Source organism: Mesoplodon densirostris, chromosome 3, assembly GCF_025265405.1.
Source record: "Mesoplodon densirostris isolate mMesDen1 chromosome 3, mMesDen1 primary haplotype, whole genome shotgun sequence".
Classification (NCBI taxonomy): Eukaryota; Metazoa; Chordata; class Mammalia; order Artiodactyla; family Ziphiidae; genus Mesoplodon; species Mesoplodon densirostris.
Genome location: NC_082663.1, coordinates 149,387,999 through 149,409,219, shown reverse-complemented (window position 1 = coordinate 149,409,219; position 21,221 = coordinate 149,387,999). Strand labels below are relative to the sequence as shown.

The window sequence follows — 21,221 nt, the reverse complement described above, 5'->3', positions numbered from 1 at the left end:
TCCCTACTCTGTCCACCTGTGAGTCATTCAGATGCACTGAAGCAAACTTTTCCCCCAAAAGGCCAGATAGTAAACGTATTTGGCTTTGCGGGCCGCACGGTCTCTGTGGCAACCACTCAACTCTGCCGTCATAGCACGTGAGCAGCCACAGAGCACATGTAAAAGAGTGTGGACAGCCCTGTTGCAGTAGAACTTTTATCTGCAACACCACGAGGTGGGCAGGAGTTTGCTGAGCCTCGATTACAGGATGGGATAAAGCATAAACAGCATCACAGAGCCCAGAGGAAAAGACAGAGATTTGATGACCTAAGTATTATAAATTACACCAATAAAACCCATAAGTACAATGAAAAGGCAGGTGACTCTTGGGGGAAAAGTCTGCCACAAACATGACACCTGATGATGGTTATGCCCTTATATGTAAAGAGCTGTGTTGCAAATCAATAAGAAAAACTAACAGAAAAAAGCAAAGGACATGCAAATCATTCTGCCAAGTAACACAGATCTACAGTGGCCATGAAAATTTGTTCACCTTTAGTGATCAAAGAAATACACATTGAAGTAATGATGAGATACTATTTATTTACCCTGTAAAGTTGGCCCCAAATTCTCCAGTGTTGAGAAATGCCAAGGCATAGACTAGCGTTCCACTGTTGGTAGAAATACAAATTCGTATTTCTTACTTTCCAGAAAGCTCTTTGCCTAAATATCTTTTTTTAAGAAAGAGGGAATGGTTCATTTTTGTGCATGTATTAGTCTAGTAGAATATTTAAATTTCACTAGCCATTTAAAAAATCTCATTTTTGGGACTTCTCTGATGATCCAGTGGTTAAGACTCCGTGCTTCCACTGCAGGGGGGCGCGGGTTCGATCCCTGGTTGGGAAACTAAGATCCTGCGTGCCATGTGGTGCAGCCAAGAAAAAAAAAATCTCATTTTCGGAGGAGATTTAATAGTGTGAGGAACTGCTCATGAGCAGTGATAAAAGTCTGGACTTAAAACTCTAAGAAATCCGTTCTTTAACAACTGCCATCTGCACGGGAGAACAGCTGTGCGGTGGCAGCTCTCTTTCTTGTTCACCTGAGGAAGGTGGCGGCGTTGCATCAGATGCTGAGCTGACCTCCGGTCCACTGACCCCAGGCCGCTGTGCCCTTTGTCGGGACAGGCCTGCCGGCCCAGCCCGCGTTTGTGTGCCACCTGCTTTCTCCTGGGTGACATCATCCCCCACATCGTTGTTAGTGTCCTGTGGCTCTAGTACCAAAACACCGCAAACTGGGTGATTTAGAACAACAGGAATTTATTCTTGCCTAATTCTGGAGGCCCAGAGTCCAAAGTCAAGGTGTCTCGGGGCCGTCCTCCATCTGGAACCTCCAGGGGAGGGTCCTTCCTTGGTGTCCCTTGGCTTATAGATGTGCCACTCCAACCCCTGCCTCAGTCTTCATGGGGCCCTGTCCCCTAGTGTGTCTGTTTTATTTTTTTATTATTTTTAATTTTTATTTTATTTATTTATTATTTTTTAAAAAATAAATTTATTTATTTACTTTTGGCTGCGTTGGGTCTTCATTGCTGCACGCGGGCTTTCTCTAATTGCGGCGAGCGGAGGCTACTCTTCGTTGTGGTGTGCGGGCTTCTCATTGTGGTGGCTTCCCTTGTTGCGGAGCACGGGCTCTAGGTGTGCGGGCTTCAGTAGTTGTGGCATGCAGGCTTCAGTAGTTGTGGCCTGCAGGCTCTAGAGAACAGGCTCAGTAGTTGTGGCGCACGGGCTTAGTTGCTCTACGGCATGTGGGATCTTCCCAGACCAGGGCTCGAACCCGTGTCCCCTGAATTGGCAGGCAGATCCTTAACCACTGTGCCACCAGGGAAGTCCTAATTTTTATTTTTAAATTATTTATTTTTTAAAAATTTTCTTCTTGGGGCTTCCCTGGTGGTGCAGTGGTTGAGAGTCCGCCTGCTGATGCAGGGGACACGGGTTCGTGCCCCGGTCCAGGAGGATCCCATGTGCCGCGGAGCGGCTGGGCCCGTGAGCCATGGCCTCTGAGCCTGGGCGTCCAGAGCCTGCGCTCCGCAATGGGAGAGGCCACGGCAGTGAAAGGCCCGTGTACCGCAAAAAAAAAAAAAATTTCTTCTTTTTTTTTGGGCCATGTCTCGGTGCGGCTTGTGGGATGTGGGATCTTAGTTCCCCGATGTGGGGTCGAACCCGGGCCCTCGACAGTGAGAGCGCTGAATTCCCACCAGGGAACTCCCTCAGTTTCCCTTTCCTTATAAGGACACCGGTCATTGGGTTCAGGGCCCACTCTAATCCATTCTGACTGCCTCCGAACTTGACTTCATCTGCAAACACTGTCTTTCCAAAGAAGGTCACATGTTCATGGTGCGGGGGGCTTGGGACGCGACCCCTTCTCTCTGGGGGACGCAGTCCAGCGTGTGGGCCCGGCTCTCCCCACAGGGCGCTGGCTCTGAACTGCTTTGCCCCCATCAACGACCTCAAAGGGGCCGAGGCCAAGGACTGGCGGTCAGGGAAGCCGGTCCGGGTGGTGCGGAATGTCAAGGGCCGCAAGCACAGCAAGTACGCCCCCATCGAGGGCAACCGGTACGACGGCATCTACAAGGTGAGTGGGGGCCCCCGTGCCTGTCCCTCGCCCCTGGCCCCCAGGTCACTGACCCCACGCTTCTTCCCGCAGGTCGTGAGGTACTGGCCCGAGAAAGGCAAGTCCGGCTTCCTGGTGTGGCGCTTCCTCCTGCGCAGGGATGACGTCGAGCCGGGACCCTGGACCAAGGAGGGGAAGGACCGGATCAAGAAGCTGGGGCTGACCATGCAGGTGCGTCCAGGCCTGTGCTCACAGCTGGAGCTTGTGCCCAGGGCCTGAGCGGGGAGCCATGCTCTCTGGGGTTTTTCTCATCCCGGACGATTTCCAGGCTGTGAGCTGGTGACATCTCGCTGGCTGTACCATCCCTGTCCTTCAGCCAGTGGATATAGGGGAGGGCAGGTTCGCCTCTTTGCTTTTGTGATGTTAGAGCTGAGAGCTGGGCTTCCTTATCTGAGCTGTGTTTGAAGAGCTTATCCGAAATCAATCTGGAGTCCTGTCTCCTCTCTCTTGGCCAGTCCCCTCCCATCCCCTCTCCTCCTCCCCCTCTTCCCTGTCTCTTTGTTTTTTTGTTTTTTTGGTTTTTTTGACCGTACCTTGCAGCATGCAGGATCTCCCTGACCAAGGATTGAACCTGTGCCCCCTTCTTTGAAAGGTGGAGTCTTAACCACTGGACCTCCAGGGAAGTCCCGCATCTCTCTTTCTCCTGTCTGTCTATCACCTCTCCCTACCCACAAAGCAGACAAACCAATAAAATTGGCCTAAATATAGAATAGAGCAAGGTCTAAATGTAAAGATAGGGTGGACTGATTCCCCGGAGCAATCACTCACCTCTTTATAGCAGCAGAATCCTCCATCTTCAAGAGTTCACCCAGTGTGTGCAGAGTACGGCTTTTTTGCACTATAATTATGGTGTTTTCTGTTCCTCCTGGTGATCCGATTTCCAGCTGATAAGTCGTGGTGGGACTATTTAAGGAATCTTAATTGTGGTTGAGAGTCTGATAGCACCTACCCCACCCCGGGAGGCCACAGAGAGTTGCCTTTTGAACACACTGGTTGTTCCACAGGGAATTTTATTTTATTTATTTTTTCATTTTTTTTAACATCTTTATTGGAGTATAACTGCTTTACAATGGTGTGTTAGTTTCTGCCTTATAACAAAGTGAAGCAGCTATACATACACATATGTCCCCATATCTCCTCCCTCTTGCGTCTCCCTCCCACCCTCCCTATCCCACCCCTCTAGGTGGTCACAAACATAGGGACTTTTAGACGCGGAGGAACTGGGGAGAGAGAGCCGTGGGTCAGGCACACTGTTTTATTTAGAACTTACGTCTTCGTTGCAAGTTTGTGTTGCTAGAAAAGCTTGAGGGTTTCTTGATGAAACACTGGAGAATCGGATGTGGTTGTAGGTGCCTTAGAACCCCGTTTCTAATTAGATAATGCCTGATGAGGCTCAGAGGAGTCCAAGACCCATCAGAATCGGGTTGTGGAGCTAAGGCCCTGGGCCAGTGGTGGGTAAACAAAATCTTCCTGGGGCCAAGCCACGCCCATTCAATCCCACAGGGGCTGGGCCGGCTTTTGTCCCCACAGAGCCCGAAACTTTTACTGCCTGACCCCTGGCTGGAAAAGTTTGCCTACTTCTCATCGAAATGGAAAGATACCAAGACTGTCTTGGGAGTTCCCTGGCCGTCCAGTGGTTAGGACTCGGCGCTTTCACTGCTGAGGCCAAGGGTTCAATCCCTGGTCAGGGAACCAAGATCCTATCCTACAAGCTGCGGGGCACGGCCAAAAAAACCCAAAAAATAAAACAAAAGGAAAAAGACTGTCTTCTTTGCTTGATCTGATGGTGGGCCTCTACCGTGCGTTATCTCGCGTTATCTCGCTCACTGCCGCTGTGCCATTAACGTTTGTTCCTGTGAGTTTCTGTGCTTAGTTACTGCTCCAGAGTTAAGTTGGTGGAGGCCTCTGAGCTGAGGCCAAGGGAGCACAGAGTCTGTCTCTGGGGCCCGGCTGGGGACCGGGTAGGGGTGACTGTCTTGTCTTCTCCTCCTCGCAGTACCCAGAAGGCTACCTGGAGGCCCTGGCCAGGAGGGAGAAGGAGAAGGAAAACAGCAAGAGGGAAGCCCTGGAGAAAGAGGACGACGCAGAGGAGGACTTCACGTCCCCCAGGAAGGGCAAGCGGAAAAGCAAGTCGGCTGGTGGGTGTCTCCACGGCCGTCCTCGTACTTGGGACCCCATCCTCGTGCTCGGTGGTGGGGGGGGGCTCCACCCTCACCTGCCCTGCTCTGTCCCAGGCGACGGGTCCTCGCGAGGGGCACCCAAGAAGACCAAGGTGGAGCCCTACAGCCTCACCACCCAGCAGAGCAGCCTCATCAAGGAGGACAAGAGCAACACAAAGCTGTGGACGGAGATCCTGAAGTCACTCAAGGACGGGCCGGTGAGCCCCCCTACCCTCCCCGGGGCCTGGCCTGGGCCTCTTTCTTTCCATTGTGATAAAATAGAGAAAACATGAAACTGACCATCTGAACTATTTAAAGTGCACAGCTCAGTGGCATTAAGCCTGTCGTGCACCCATCCCCACCATTGTCTCCAGAACTTTCTCATCTTCCCAAACAAACTCTGTCCCCATGAAACGCTGACTCCCCAGCCCCTGGCCTCCACCATCTACTTTCTGTCTCAGTGGATCCGACTCCTCTAGGGACCTCACATTGAGTGGAATCAGACAGTGTGTGTCCTTCTGTGTCTGGTTTCTCTCACTGAGCATCATGTCCTCACAGTCCATCCGTGTTGTGGCAGGTGTCAGACTCTCCTTCCTTTTTAAGGCTGCATAATATTCCACTGTACAGATGGAATTTGTTTATCCATCATCTCTCAGTGGACCCTTGGGTTGCTTCCAGCTTTTGGCTGTTGTGAACAGTGCTGCTGTGAACACAGGTGGGCAAGTCTCTGCGGCCCTGTCTTCAGTTCTCTTGGGCATAAACCCAGAAGTGGGATTGCCGGATCATAAAGTCATTCTGTGTTCAAATTTCTGAGGAACCGCCAAACCGGCGCTGTCTTTTTTTTGATCCTCCTGCCTTAGTGGGGTGAGTGACATTGATGGGTCACTGGAAGTGAGTGGCTCAGCGTCCTCTGGCTGCCCCTGCCTGGTGGGGATTGGCTCTCCATGGCTCACGGTCAGGGTCAAACCAAGATCCTCTGAGCCCTGGGCGAGCGGCCCGTTACTGCTGACGTCCTCTCCTTCTGGACTCTTCCTCCTGGTCATGCCATTGCACGGCCTCTGCCCTCGTGGGTTTCTCTTTGGGGAAGTACCTTCCACCCCAGCCCTCCTGGCTCAGTCTCCCTCCGGCATGAAATCACTGGCTGCCCTAACAGGTGAGCCTTTAGGGGTAAAATCCAAGTGTGGGCAGGGCTGGTCCTTCTGGAGGCTCCAGGGGAGCATCGGTTCCCGCCTTTTCCAGCTTCTAGAGGCACCACATCCCTGGTTCGCGGCCCCTCCTGCATCCTCACAGCCAGCAGCGCAGCATCTCCCGTCTCTCTCTGCCTCTGACCCTCCCGCCTCCCTCTTATAAGGACCCTGTGATGACGCTGGGCTCCCCTGGGGATTCCAGGGTCATCCCTGTCTCAAGGGCCTTAACCCCACCTGCGAAGTCCCCTGTGCCCCATGAGGTGACACGTCCACAGGTCCCGGGATTCGAACGTGGACATCTTAGGAGGCTGTGATTCAGCCGCCCCGCGTCCTTCGGGTCTCTCTGCTGACAGGTCACCTTCTCCACGGGGGGACTCTGACCGCCCTCCTTCTGGGGCTCCCTGCTATCCTTTTTCCAGCATTGCTATGACCTTTCTGTCTTTCACCTGCTTAATCTCTGGTCTTCCCTGCTGGGCCCCAGGCTCCAAGAAGGCAGGCGTTTCTCTGTCTCATCCACCGCTGGAGCCCGGGGTCTGAGCAGTGGGCGGCAGGCAGGCAGTGGTGTGTGTCGCAGGGCTGGGCTCTGTGCTGAGAGAAGCGCTGATGGAGTGCGGTCTTGATCTCCAGCCTGCGTGTGCTCTGGTGCCAGAGGATGAGATTCGGGCCAGGGCGAGGGCTAAGCAGGGAGTCTGGGGACCCGTCGTGCTCGTTCACTCTGGGGAACTGAGCCTTTGCAGGGCTCATGCACCCTCTCCTCTGCTTCCAGAAATTCCTGAGCAAAGTGGAGGAGGCGTTCCAGTGTATTTGTTGCCAGGAGTTGGTGTACCGCCCGATCACGACCGTGTGCCAGCACACCGTGTGCAAGGTGAGTGGGCACTGAGGGCCCCGGACGGGAGGTCCTGGAGGGGTGATCGGACCCCCGCTGCCAACCTGGGCTTGCCGGTTTTGCTTCTGCACCTCCCGCCCCCGGCCCTTTGAGGGGCTTGAGGGTCTCTTTTCCGGGCGACCTGGGTTACAGTATCACCCCAGCCTTAATCACAGGCGCCCGTCACTTGCTTCCTGCTCCCCACCCTCCTGGTGCCCCGGAACCCAACGCAAACTCCTCGCCCAGCCACTGCCCACCCTCCCATCGTCCTGAACCGCCAGCCACACCGGCCCTCTGCTGTGCCTTCAACAGGCGGCGCCTGCTTTCCTTAGGGGCCACGCACTGGTCCTCTCCAGCCTCTTAGGTGCCTGGAGGTCCGGTGTGGGAGAGGATGGGCTATTGTCCTGGCCTGGGATCTGGTCATACTAAATGATTAAGTGGGCTGGGCTGGTGAGGCATGAGGCGCTTATCCCCTAGAGGAGCAGGGAGGAAGGCTTCCTGGAGGCGGTGGCATTAACCTGCCACCTGAGGCAGGCCTTGGGGCAGCATCCCAGGTAGGCAGAGTGACCTGTGCAGAAGCTTAGACCCACAGGCATGTTGGAGTAGCCAGGGCCTGTTGGGGAAAAGGGCAGGGGAGGGCGGCCGGGTGGCGGGGCTAGAGGGCTCTGGCCAGTGGTCAGTCTTGGGAGGGAAACAGTACCCGATCTGATGCTTTTGAAAGAAGAGATTGGGAGGGGCTGAGATTGGGCCAGACCAGGGTCTCGCCAAGCAGTGCTGACGTCTGGGGCCGGGTCGTTCTCTGTCTTGGGGTGAACGACACCAGAGTGAACACACCATGGGGTGTCCTGGGTGCTGGGGGGCTGAGCAGCATCCGAGAACCCACCCACTCGGTCCCAGGGGTCCCCCAACTTGGGAAGCGCTGGTCTGCGTGTATGGTGTCTTTGCAGTGCCTTCTGGCCAGAGTCGATCAGTAGGAACTCATGGGCAGTGCAGGCACGTAATTTAGAAGGGACTGTCCCTGCCTCCCGGTCACCCTGGGTCTCTGAGCTGCTCTCTCGCCTCGGGGCCATCTTGGTCCAGGGCGTCGGGTCACTTATCAGACCAGGGGATGGACTCTGAGAACATGGACACTTGGGCAGCAGTCGTGCCATGTGGCCTGACCGAGGCCCTTCAGCTGTGTGGCCGGGAGAGATGCCCCTGGGTGTCTGAGGCCGTGTGGAGCCCGAGGGGGCTCAGAGGCTTGGCGGAGCGGGGTGAGAACACATCGTTGGGGTCGGCAGTGTGGCTTTGACCCCCGGCTTTGCCCTTTCTGGCCGTGTGACCTTGGAAAGGCTGTAACTGTGCTGAGCCCCTTTGCCCCGTGGAAAGGGGCATTGCAGCACCCTTCTGGCTCTGAGGTGTACCCAGCCAGCGCGCAGCCGGACACTGAGATGCGGGGCACGTGTGAGGTCAGGCCGAGCGGTTCAGGGAGTCACCACACCTGCGGCCGCCGTGCCGCCAGTGTGAAAGAGGTGACCCTGGCGAGTGCGTGTCTGTCCTGGGCATCCTCACGACTGTCGTTCGTCTCCAGTGAGCTCAGCGTCTGAGGGGCTTTGGGGAAATGGCTTTGACCCTCCACCCTGATGTCCCAGCATTTGATTTTGTTTTTACTCTATTAAACTATTTTTACTGTGGTGATATACAGATAACATAACCTTTACCGTTTTAACTATTTTTTAGGTGCACAGCTCAGTGACATTAAGCACATTCCCATTGTTATGCAACCATCCCCACCATCATCTCCAGAACTTTCTCATCCTCCCAGACCGAGACTCTGTCCCCATGAAACCCTGACTCCCCAGCCCCTGGCCCCCACCATCTACTTCCTGTCTCTGGCTCTCCCTCTCTAGGGACCTCGCATGAGTGGAGTCACAGTATCTGTCCTTCCGTGTCTGGCTTCTCTCACTGAGCGTCGTGTTCAGGCTCATCCATGTTGTCGCGTGTGTCAGAACCTCTTTCCTTTTGAAGGCTGAGTCACATGGCAGCGTGTGGATGGACCACGTTGTGTTTAGCCATCATCCGTGGATGGACTCGTGGTGTTTCCACCTTTTGGCCATTGTGAATCGTGCAGCGGTCCAGAACCTGATTTTGAACCCAAGTCTTAGTGTGTTGAGCAGAAAGCACTATCTCTTGTACCTGGGATCAGGCTATAGACTATATTGGAAAAGAACACAGGAGTTTATTTATTTATTTTTGTCTTTGTTGTATTTTTTTGACCGTGCTGGGTCTTCGTTGCTGTGCTTGCACTTTCTCTAGTTGTGGCGAGCGGGGGCTATGGCTTCTTTTGTTTCAGAGCACGGGCTCTAGGAGCGCAGGCTCAGTAGTTGTGGCTCGCGGGCTCTAGAGCACAGGCTCAGTAGTTGTGGCGCACGGGCTTAGTTGCTCCGCGGCATGTGGGATCTTCCCGGACCAGGACTCGAACCTGTGTCCCCTGCATTGACAGGTGGATTTTTAACTACTGGACCACCAGGGAAGTCCAGGACTTTTTAAATATAGGGATCAAAAACAGCCACCTGGGCCTCCCTGGTGGCGCAGTGGTTGAGAGTCCGCCTGCCGATGCAGGGGATACGGGTTCGTGCCCCGGTCTGGGAGGATCCCATATGCCGCGGAGCGGCTGGGCCCGTGAGCCATGGCCGCTGGGCCTGCGCGTCCGGAGCCTGTGCTCCGCGGCGGGAGAGGCCACAACAGTGAGAGGCCCACATACCGCAAAAAGAAAAAAAAAAAAAAACAAAAAAAACAAAAAAAAACAGCCACCTGCGTCCAGCGGTAGCGTGCCGTGGCAGCAGCAGGTTTTCACCAGCTTGGTGTTGCCCCTCACCCACCTGCCTGGCGCCATCCTTCAGGTGTGTGCGCCTGTGCAGGTGCCTGCTCCCCATGGCGTCTTCAGCCTGTTGCTCCAACAGGGAGGTAGGGCCTGTCAGCCTCACAGCTCGGGCTCCACCTGGCTCTTCCCCTGGCATCGCTGGGTTGATAAGTGCGTTCAAACCCAGGAGTCTGGCTCAGCGTCCAGACTCCCTCCTGCCTCCCTCTCCCGTCTTCTCACCAACACGTGTTCATTGATCACCTACTCTGGATTGGGTCCTGTGCTTGGTGCCGGGAGATTCAGGGAGACACAGCCCCCATCTTGGGGAGTGTCTGGTGTGTTACACGCCAGCAGGTTAGTCGACAAGATGATTCCAGAAGGTGGAAGGTGCTGTTTTGAAAGCAGACAGGGTGAGGTGAGGCGGGGATGTTCCAGGGGCTTCGAGGAGGGGTCCTCTGAGGAGGGGACTTGAGCCGAGGCGCGGGTGACAAGCCAGGGCACGGACCTGTCAGGTGGTGTGACCTGTAGGTACAGGGGCCTGGTGGCCGGGATGACCTTGGAGTCTTTTTTTCTTTTCTTTTTTTTTTTTTGCCACACCGCTCGGCTTGTGGGATGTTAGTTCCCAGACCAAGGACTGAACCCGCTCCCATAGCAGTGAAAGTGCGGAGTCCTAACCACTGGACCGCCAGGGAATTCCCGACCTTGGAGTCTTTGAGCCTGGCGCAGCTGGGCTGGTGATGGGCAGCCAGCAATGGCAAGTGAGACTGAGGTTCAGGAGGGGCCTCTGGGCTCCTGACACCACCCCAGGGGGACAGTGGGTGGCCAGGAGCACCTCTCACCACCCGCTCTCCCGCAGGATTGCCTGGACAGGTCCTTCAGGGCCCAGGTGTTCAGCTGCCCGGCCTGCCGCTATGACCTGGGCCGGAGCTACACCATGCACGTGAACCAGCCGCTGCAGGCTGTCCTCAACCAGCTCTTTCCTGGCTACGGGAGCGGACGGTGATCCTCAAGCACTTCTCGCCGGGTGTTTTTTTAAAAAAACGTTATCGGGGGGGTCTGTGGCCCCCATTTTGTTTTTAGTGAGCTTAACTTAAACATGTAGTTTCTCCTCCACTCCCTAAAAAAAAAAGCCTCGTCTTCCCGGTTTGGGTTTTTTTTTTTTTTTTTGATCTATAAAATTTTTTCAGGAATTTGTATTGTGGCTCAAAGGAAGGAAGTCGGACTTCTCCGTGTTTTTATTTTGGTTTTAAAAATAAATAAATAAATAAAAAGCCTGCAATTTATCAGTGGGAAAAAAAACCCCAAAAACCAAAAAAAAAAAAAAATTGTTTTTCTTCTGAGGATGGAATTAGAAACAACTTGGCGTGAAGGCCACTGAAATTCCCAGCATCAGGTTCTCAGCTGTTCTGGCCACCGACTCACAAGACGGCGCCAGGCTGCCTAGAACAATCTTTTCAAGGTTGGTGGGTCAGGCCCCCAGAGGTGAAATCCCGCCTGGCGGTGGCCCTGGGTGTGGTGTTGGCCCTGCATCGCCGGCAGGAAAGTGTTCAAAGGAAAAGCTGTTCAAAGGAAAAGCGGAGAAGTCCCGTTGGGCCCAGTTGAACCCCCCTGCCTCCAAGCCATCCCCCACTGGGCTGCTTCTGCGTCCCCACCGGCCACCCGAGCAGAGAGCTGGGGCCACACCGAAGCTACCTCCGCTGGACTCTTCCCCTCCATGGGGGCTGATGGGCGGCCCAGCGATGTCCCCTCTGGACGCCATGGAAGCAAACGCCTGGGGCCACGTTCAAGTGCCTTTGGTCCCTCCTTCCTTCTTCAACGCGGGGCTCTTTCTCAGCACTGGATTGTTGACAGTGCCAACCAGAATCTCACACTGTGGTCCTCCAACGCCTCCCTGGAGACCCCGGGTGAGCGAGTGGGGACGATGGGACTTTTGTCGATCCTCGAAGTTGAATTTTCAACTCGCCAATTGGGAATTACAAGAGGGAAACGTTTAAAAAAAAAAAAAAAAAACCTTTCTAAATGAAATTTTTTTTGTAGTTACTGTATATGTACCGAGAAAGCTAATAACTTAGGGTTTGGTTGTGTTTTTTGTGAGGGGGGGGAGTTTTGTGTTTTTTGGAATGATTTGTTAATGTTTCTAACTTGACCAAAGTTTGCAGCTTATACCTCAACAGAACAGGGATATTTTAAATCACATAACTGCAGACAAACTGGAGCGATATTGTTTTAAAAGTTTCTCTTTTTTTCCTTATTATTAGGTGGTTAATGTATTAGGAATAAACGACGAAATCCTGTGTAGGCTTTTTCTATGAAGTTCAATATTCTCTGTCCAGGTTTTAGATTCTCAGAATAAATGCCTTTTACAGATGAATTTGGTTGTGTCTTCTATTTGCAAAGTGCTTTGTAGCCCACCAGGCACTTTTATAGCTAGTAACACATTTTCTCCTTACAAAAACCCCGGGAGTCAGACTAGGCAGGTGGCATCATTCCCACTTTGCAGATGAGAAAACTGAGACCCACAAGGTCCAAGTGACGTGCAGCGGTCCATAGGGGCCAAACCAGGCCTTCTAGCTTGGAGCCAGATGTCACTTAGTGTCACCAAGGTGGGTGGCACTGTCCCCATTTACATTAGAAGAAACGGAGGCTGTTGTGGTCCCCCACTAGGAGACTGGCTCTGCCTTGAGTGGGTGTCAGCAGCCTGAATCATCGGCTAAGGAGCTGCTTGACCCCAGGGGGCCCTCTGCAGGCCTGGGGAGATGGGGGTACATGGGGGTGTGGAGGCTGGACCTGAAATGCTATTTCCAGCAGGAGTCAGAGACCAAGGATGAGGCAAGGTTTTTTTGTTTTTATTTTTTAAATTAATTTTTATTGGAGTATGGTTGCTTTACAATGGTGTGTTAGCCTCCGCTGCACAAGAAAATGAATCAGCCACACACATAGAGATATCCCATCCCTTTTGGATTTCCCTCCCATTTACCACAGTGCATTAGGCAGAGTTCCCTGTGCTATACAGCATGTTCCCATCATATGTCTATTTTATACATAGTATCAATAGTGTATATGTGTCAATCCCAGTCTCCCAGTTCCTCTCACCCCACCCCTTTCCCCCTTGGTATCCATACATTTGTTCTCTACATCTGTGTCTCCATTTCTGCTTTGCAAATAAGATCATCTGTACCTTTTTCTAGATTCCACATATGTGTGTTATTTTATGATATTTGCTTTTCTCTTTCTGACTTACTTCACTCTGTATGACACTCTAGGTCCATCCACATCTCTATAAATGACCCAATTTCATTCCTTTTTATAGCTGAGTAATATTCCATCGTATATATATACCATATCTTCTTGATCCATTCCTCTGTTGATGGGCATTTAGGTTGCTTCCATGCCCTGGCTATTGTATATAGTGCTGCTATGAACATTGGGGTGCATGTGTTTTTTTGAATTATGGTTTTCTCAGGGTATATGCCCAGTAGTGGGATTGCTGGATCATATGGTAGTTCTATTTTTAGTTTTTTAAGGAACCTCCATACTGTTCTCCATGGTGGCTGTACCAACTTACATTCCCACCAACAGTGTAAGAGTGTTCCCTTTTCTCCACACCCTCTCTAGCATTTATTGTTTGTAGATTTTTTGATGATGGCCATTCTGACTGGTGTGAGGTGATACCTCATGGTAGTTTTGATTTGTATTTCTCTAATAATTAGTGATGTTGAGCATCTTTTCATGTGTCTCTTGGCCATCTGTATGTCTTCTTTGGAGAAATGTCTATTTAGGTCTTCTCATTTTTTGATTGGGTTGTTTGTTTTTTTTGATATTGAGCTGTATGAGCTGCTTGTATATTTTGGAGAGTAATCCTTTGTCCGTTGCTTCGTTTGCAAATATTTTCTCCCATTCTGAGGGTTGTCTTTTTGTCTCGTGTATGGCTTTTTGTTTGTTTTTGTTTGTTTTTTTGTTTGTTGTCTTTGTTTCTTTCGTTCTTTTTTTTTTTTTTGGCCATGCTGCATGGTTTGGCTTGCAGGATCTTAGTTCCCTGACCAGGCATCAAACTCATGCCCTCTGCAATAGAAGTGTGAAGTCCTAACCACTGGACCACCAGGGAATTCCCCAAGGACGAGGCGAGTTTAACAATCAACCCCAGGGAAGGTGATAGTGCCGAGTTCTGCAGATGCCATTACTCACACCAACCTATCACTGGCACCTTGTACGGATGGTTAGACAATGACGTGGGCAGATCTGATTTAAGAAACGGGGATTTCCCTGGCAGTCGGGTGGTTGGGACTTCGCCTTCCAATGCAGGGGACGTGGGTTTGATCCCTGGTTGGGGAACTAAGATCCCGCTTGCCTCATGGCCAAAAAACTAAAACGTAAAACAGAAGCAATATTGTAGTGAATTCAATAAAGACTTTAAAAATGGTCCACGTCAAAAAAAAATCTTAAAAACAATAAATCTCTGCCTCTTTTGGACCTTCAAATATGTCCAAGTGTGTCCTTGAAAACATTATGCTAAGTGAAAGAGGGCAATCACAAAAGATCGTATATGATATGATCTCATTCACATGAAATGCTCAACACAGGAATCTGTAGGGACACAAAGCAGATTAGTGTAGCGATGCTTAGCCAGTAGGGAGAGAGAGGGGGTGAGAGCTAGAGGGTGCAGGGTTCTTTTTGGGGAGATGAAAATGTTCTAAATTTGGTGACGATTGCACATACCTGTGGATGTACTAAAATCCTTTGAACTGTACAGTATACGAGTTATATCTCAAAAAAAAATTATCAGTGTGAACATGAAATAAAAATAGGAAAGATGCCCAGCTATGAGGATCAGAGGAAACTCCATAAATGTCCCCAAGTGGGCCGCACACAGGGGTAGAACACCCTGAGGTGTGTTAATTGTGGAGATTGTGGAATTTTTTTTCTCACATAAAAGTTAAGAACAATGTCATTGTTAAAAACGAGCAAACCCCAGAAAAGTGTAGGTGCACTGCTGTGCAGAAATAATCACAATGTAAGGTGTATTCATTTCCTGGTAGACTTTTGGTAGTTTTAATTTTTTTAAAGCAGTTTTATTGAGATATATTGCACATGCCATAACACCCACTTAAAGTATACAGTTCAGTGGGTTTTAGCATATTTGCACAGTTGTGCAATCATCACCTCTGTCTAGTTCCAGAATTTCATCCCCCCTCAAAAGAAGCCCGATCCCTGTTAGCAGTCACTTCCCACCCTTCCCCATCCTCTGGCAACCATTAACCTACTTTCTGTTTGTGGATTTGCCTGTTCTGGATGTTTCATATAAATAAATTAATACAACACATAGTTTTTTTGTGTCTGGCTTCCCTCACTGACCCTAGTATTTTCAAGGTCCATCCAACGTTGTAGCAAGTGTCAGCACTTCACTCCTTTTTATGGCTGAGTAATATTCCAGGGTGTGGATGGACCACCTTTTAAAATCTACCCGGTTGGTTTTTTTTTTCTTAATGTAAAACTTCCTTCTCTCCCTCCACCCCACGTTATAAAATTAATACATAATCCCTTCAGAACATTTGGAAACAATATATGAAGAAAAAGCCAAAGCATATAATCCTGCCCCTGAGAGGGTTAATATTTTTAGGCTTTATTTATGCATGTGTGTTGGTACTGCAGCATTCAACCTCAGAACAACTGAGGCATAGACAGGTTAAGTGGCTTACTAGAGGATATGGCAAAGCCATGGTACATATTTGTTTACAGATGTTTCTCCACGTATTTATTACTTTTTAAATATTTATTTATTTATTTGGTTGCGTGGGGTCTTAGTTGCAACAGGCGGGCTCCTTAGTTGTGGCGTGCGAACTCTCAGCTGCAGCATGCATATGGGATCTAGTTCCCTGACCAGGGATCGAACCCAGGCCCCCTGCATTGGGATAGAGGAGTCCTATCCACTGTGCCATGGGGGAATTCCCTCCAAGTATTTGTTTTTTTGTTTGGTTTTTTTTGTTGTTTTTTTGTGGTACGCGGGCCTGTCACTGTTGCGGCCTCTCCCGTTGCGGAGCACAGGCTCCGGACGCGCAGGCTCAGCGGCCATGGCTCACGGGCCCAGCCGCTCCGCGTCATGTGGGATCTTCCCAGACCGGGGCATGAACCCGTGTCCCCTGCATCGGCAGGCAGACTCTCAACCACTGCGCCACCAGGGAAGCCCCAAGTATTTGTTTTATATACAAATTTAAGAATGACATTAGGACAGTAGTGTATATACTATTTTGTGCCGGTTTTTCTTTTCTATTCAGTTCATTGATGGGGTAACCCGCTTTGTCTAGTACCTAAACAAACACATGAGCCGTGGTCTGGTGTTTGCTTTATGTGTCTGTGCTCATAAAAGTGAAACGTATACTACACACATGTCTAGCGATATCTGCTTGGCGTGAAATGGAATGTTAGAATTCCTCCTCCAAATGTATTTGTTTTCTAAAAAATTTTTTTTATTAAATTTTTTTTTAAATTTTTATGTTTATTTTGGCTGCACCACGTGTCTTGCAGGATCATAGTTCCCTGACCAGGGATTGAACCCGGGCCACGGCGACGAAAGTGCTGAGTCCTAACCATTGGACCGCCAAGGATCTACCTGCCAAATGTATTTCTAAAAATTTATTTTTTAGAGACATAGGAAGATCTAGGGACTTCCCTGGCAGTCCAGTGGTTAAGACTGTGTGCTTCCACTGCAGGGGGGCACGGGTTCGATCCCTGCTCGGGGAACTAAGCCGCAAGCCATGTGGTGCAGCCAAAAGATAAAAATAAAGACATAGGAGGATCTATTTTTCTGTCCATCTCTATCTTTTATGCATCAGACTAGCCTATAAGCGGAAGCTGGAGGGGAGTTTTGGGAAAGCAGAGGAATGTGAAGAACAGTTAGAAATGAGCTGGCCTTGGGTCATCTGAAGGCCAGTGCCAGAGGTCCTCCTGACCTTACTTAGGGACAGATGCCTGTGATTCCCAGCCCCAGCCCTTTGTGAGATCTGCGCCTGTCTGCAAAGACTGGAAAATGATTAGTGAGTTGTTCTCAATTTGTCCATTTGAAAATTCTGAGACTGAGTCCTTCCTGCTTTGCATAGGACACCTTTTAATTAAATGACAGTGATTATAGTTTTCTTTCCTAACATTTTGTTATGAAAACTCTCAAACGTAGAAAAATTGAAAGGACTGTATGGTGAACCGTCAAATATACTTCCTGTCTGGATTCTACAACTGTGAAGTTTCTTAACATATAGATGGCATTTTAAAAAGTCCCCCTAAGAACCCTGCTACACTGCTGGTGGGAATGTAAATTGGTGAATTGGTGTACCACTGTGGTGAACAGTACAGAGGTTCCTTAAAAAGCTAAAAATAGCATTACCATATGATCCAGCAATCCCACTCCTGGGCATATATCCAGAGAAAACTCTAATTTGAAAATATACATGCACCCCAATGTTCATAGCAGCACTATTTACAATAGCCAAGACATGGAAGCAACCTAAATGTCCACTGACAGGTGAATGGATAAAGAAGATGTGGTACATATATACAGTAGGATATTAGCCATAAAAAAGTATGAAATAATGCCATTTGCAGCAACATGATGGACCTAGAGATTCTCATACTGAGTGAAGTAAACCAGACAAAGACAAATAACATATGATATCACTTATATGTGAAATCTAAAATATGCTACAAATGAACTTATTCACAAAACAGAAACAGACTCACAGATTTAGAAAACAAATTTATGGTTACCAAAGGGAAAAGGGGGTGGGGGAGGGGTAAATTAGGAGTTTGGGATTAGCAGATACAAGCTATTATATATAAAATAGATAAACAACAAGGTCCTACCGTATAGCACAGGAAACTATATTCAATATGCTGTAATAAACCATAATGGAAAAGAATATGAAAAAGAATATATATATATATTTATGTATGTATACACATTAAAACTGAATCATTTCCCTGTACACCAGAAACTAATATAACATTGTAAATCAACTATACTGGAATTAAAAAAAAAAAAGGAACTTGAGAAAAAATTATAAAAAGTCCCCCTAGGGCTTCCCTGGTGGCGCAGTGGTTGAGAGTCCGCCTGACGATGCAGGGGACACTGGTTCGTGCCACGGTCTGGGAAGATCCCACATGCCGCAGAGTGGCTGGGCCCGTGAGCCATGACCGCTGAGCCTAAGCGTCTGGAGCCTGTGCTCCGCAATGGGAGAGGCCACAACAGTGAGAGGCCCGCGTACAGCACAAAAAAAAAAAAAAAAAAAAAAAAAAAAAAAAAAAAAGTCCCCCTAAGCAAAATTGGAAAGCTGACAACCTATTTAGGTCCCCCAATTAAAAAAAAAATTCCAGAGTCTGTGAAATCCAAACACCTGGAATTCACTGTCTAACGGGGTTAACTGGGAAGTAGATAAAAAAAAGGCTTGGGGTAGGGGGATCCCCACACGATTGTACTTTTGAGTCTATATTACTGCTACCAGATTACATTTCTGTCTTTCCCACGGGTTAGGGAGTTCCTTGGGAGCAGTTACTGGTTCCTACTTTTTAAGTTAAATTTTAACTGCTTGAGGGAATATCTGAATATGGCCGCATGACGATGTAAGTCACCCTAGAGCAGATTAAACTCACCAACGACACTTTTTACCAACGTGGATCCCTCCTCTCCACAAAGATTTAGTTTACTCAGTTTGGGGATGGCCTTGTTCTGCGCGTTGCCACAGGTATGGGGCTCTTAGAAACCACAGGACAGTTGCTCTGCGTTCCTTTCCATAACAGTATTGTTCAGAATTCTGGTCCATTCTGCAGCTCTCCACGTGGCTTGTAGGGGAATCATTCCATGACAGTACATGTAGATCTACCCCCTTTTCAATTGCTACATAGTTAAAAGTATTCCAGAGTACCCTGTGCCACAAGCTCTTTATATAATCTGGAAACAGTTGTGTACAGCGCTGCAGCCGCATACTTGAACCAGGCAAGCTCCACGCTCCGGACCCTTTCTCAGGGTACAGGACCTCCAGGAATAGAGCGTAGATGCACTCGCCACGTTATTAGGAAATATCGAATTGTCCGATTTACACTCCTGCCGACGAAATGGGAGCGTGCCCAGCCTACTGCCTGGTATGCAATTAATAATCATGATGATGATAATGGCAAACCTTAATTAAATGCTCACTTCGCGAAGTCACAGGGTCAAAGGCTTTACGTGCCTCCTCTCACCGATTCGCGCAAACTTCCCAGGAGAGGGGCCGACGGTGAGGGGTTGTATCGCCGTCATATCCATTTCACAGAGGGGACTGCGGCCCAGCGAGGTTACTTCGCTGGAGGCCAACCACACTGAGGCATGTGGGCCCAGCTGAGCTTTGAACCTAAGTCAGGAGGCACCAAACTCCTTGCCTCCCTTACGTTTTAGGGAAGTCGGCGAAGGTCACCTAGCTTTATCCTGAAGACCTGGCGTCTTTGCAAAGTTTTGTCGATTGCAACGGAAATGAACTTGGAATTTTTTGGGGGGGAGGGGGCAAAGGGAGGCAGGGGCGCTTGCTGCTTGACTTTTATTTCACCAGTTCTCAGTTCTCCTCCTTTGCAAATTGAGTTACGTTGGAGCTATGTTTCCTAACTCGGGACTTTGCGAATTGGAGAACGCTGAACCCAATTTCCGGCTCTGGGTCTCGAACCCGATCTCCTAGCCTGCCAGGCGCGGTGCTGATGTTGTGCTGGATCTCACGTACTCAGTTGCAGCCTGATAACCAGGGCGGGGCCCGGACCGTGATTGGCATCCGCCCCAGCCAGTCCGCGCCTGGGGCTGACCCCGTAAGCCAATATTCTCTTGCCCCCGTGCGGTCGTTGGGCGGTCCCCGAGGCGCCCTTGTCAATCTGAGGCCTAGCGCCGTCCTGTTGGTCGCGGCCTCTTGCCTGGCGTGCGCAGCCTGCAATGAGAACCAAGCCGGTCAGCGGGCACGTGGGTGGGCGCCGGCGTGTCCTAGCCGGCCGGCCAGTGGCGAGGCGAGACCGGTGCCTGCGCCCGCCCAATCGAGGCGCGCAGGGGGCGGGCCGTGCGGTGTTGGTGGGCCCCGCGGAGGGGAGGGGCGGAGCTGTCAGCGTCAGCCAATGGGTGCGCGGGCGTGGGCTCGGTGGCCAATGGCAGCCGGGGCGGAGCTGGCGCGCGGCCTTATAAGCCCCGCCCGGGGCGCTCGCGGAGGGCTCGGCCGCCAGCGACCGAGCGGGGCCCGGCCCGAGCAGGGCCTGGGGGTGCGACGCCGAGGGCGGGGGAGCGCGCTCCGCAGCTCCGGACCGGGCCGCGCGCGCCGCCTCAGGTGAGCCCGCAGGGAGGCGGCCGCTGTGTCCGATCGCGGGCCCCGTCGCCGCCGCCGCCCCCGCGCCGCGCCTGGGGCTGCGGGCGGGCGGGCGCCCGGGACTCGAGGCCCAGGCCTCGGGCGCGGCCTGCTCGGGCCGCGGCCGCAGTGCTTTGTCCCGGCCCGCGAGGCGGTTGGGGGCGTTAACCGCCCGGTCCCGGGCGCTCGCCGGGCCTCGGGCGGGGGCGGCGCGGCCGGACAATGGCGGGGCCGGGGGCGGGAGGCGGGGGCGCCCTGCCCGGGCCGGGGGCGAGCGGGGGCTGGGCCGGGGCGTCCCCGCCGGCCCCGCACAAAAGATGACAGCGTGGGTGGCCCGGCCCGGCTGGCCCTGCCTGGCGGGGCCCTCCCCTTCCATTATTCACAACAATCCTAATAATTAAAAGAAATAATAATAGTAAAGAGAAAGAGAGAGAGATATCCCAGGCCCTGGGTGAAACCCGCCTCCATTTCCGGCCCTTTGGGCACTGGTGGGGTTAACGGGGCGCTTCCCAGCGGTGTCCCCCGAAATGTCCATCACTGCATCCCACCCCACTGCCCGAGTCAACCACCGTGCCATCGCGGCGTCCAAACTTGCACCCCATTTCCCTAAGCCCCCCTAAAATAAGCAAGCAATCAGAATTTCCTATAAAAAATTATCCACTTGATATGCACATAGCAGTTTCCAGACGCGTGCCCCCACGGCCTTCCCCTCTCTGCCTGATCGCCATCTCGAAGGCCCCTTCTCTGTAGAAATAAATCCTGGTGTCGCTCCCGCGGGGACCCCTTGGGCTGTCCTCTCCAGCCCCGTGGGATCTGGGGGACGGATTCATTCTGAAAGGGACCTGCCCCAGATCTGCAAGGGCCTGGGTTTCCGCCCAGTGGGCGCAATGACACCAGGCAGAATGGGGTGCGCGTCTGCCGGGGCCAGGGTGGAAGGTTTTATAGGGGATTTTTTTCCCTTGGGGGCTGGGGAGACGTGGAGTGCTTCTTGGTGTGTCCCATCTGTTTGGTTGGGGGAGGATGCTTTTGTTTTAATGATTCAGGTGCACCTGGGAACTGTTTCCCGAGTTATGAAACTAGTGAGAAGGTTGTTCTGTGCAATGGAGCCTAACAATCCTGTGATATGTAAAGAGTGTGTCCTTTTCCATGTGTTTCTGTCCGTGGCATTTATTCAGCAAGCTCCTG

General features: G+C 51.3%; 2 protein-coding genes across 11 annotated transcripts in view; both read left to right on the top strand.

Moving 5' to 3' along the window:
* The window catches only part of UHRF1 (ubiquitin like with PHD and ring finger domains 1), a 33,355-nt gene extending 21,285 nt beyond the window's left edge, over positions 1–12,070 (top strand). For 4 of the 6 annotated variants that reach the window (XM_060094411.1, XM_060094410.1, XM_060094412.1 and 1 more), the window contains exons 12-16: positions 2,445–2,817; positions 4,643–4,784; positions 4,881–5,023; positions 6,759–6,857; positions 10,556–12,070. In XM_060094411.1, coding sequence (XP_059950394.1) covers positions 2,445–2,817; positions 4,643–4,784; positions 4,881–5,023; positions 6,759–6,857; positions 10,556–10,702 — 904 coding nt within the window. In that variant the 3' untranslated portion in view covers positions 10,703–12,070. The remainder of the gene's footprint in view (positions 1–2,444; positions 2,818–4,642; positions 4,785–4,880; positions 5,024–6,758; positions 6,858–10,555) is intronic. The other 2 variants (XM_060094414.1, XM_060094413.1) reach the window with 1 other exon arrangement.
* A 7,848-nt stretch (positions 12,071–19,918) lies between these two features.
* Positions 19,919–21,221, top strand: part of KDM4B (lysine demethylase 4B) — a 140,156-nt gene continuing 138,853 nt past the window's right edge. For all 5 annotated transcript variants that reach the window (XM_060094405.1, XM_060094404.1, XM_060094403.1 and 2 more), the window contains exon 1: positions 19,919–20,018. The gene's annotated coding sequence lies outside the window, so the exon portion shown is untranslated. The remainder of the gene's footprint in view (positions 20,019–21,221) is intronic.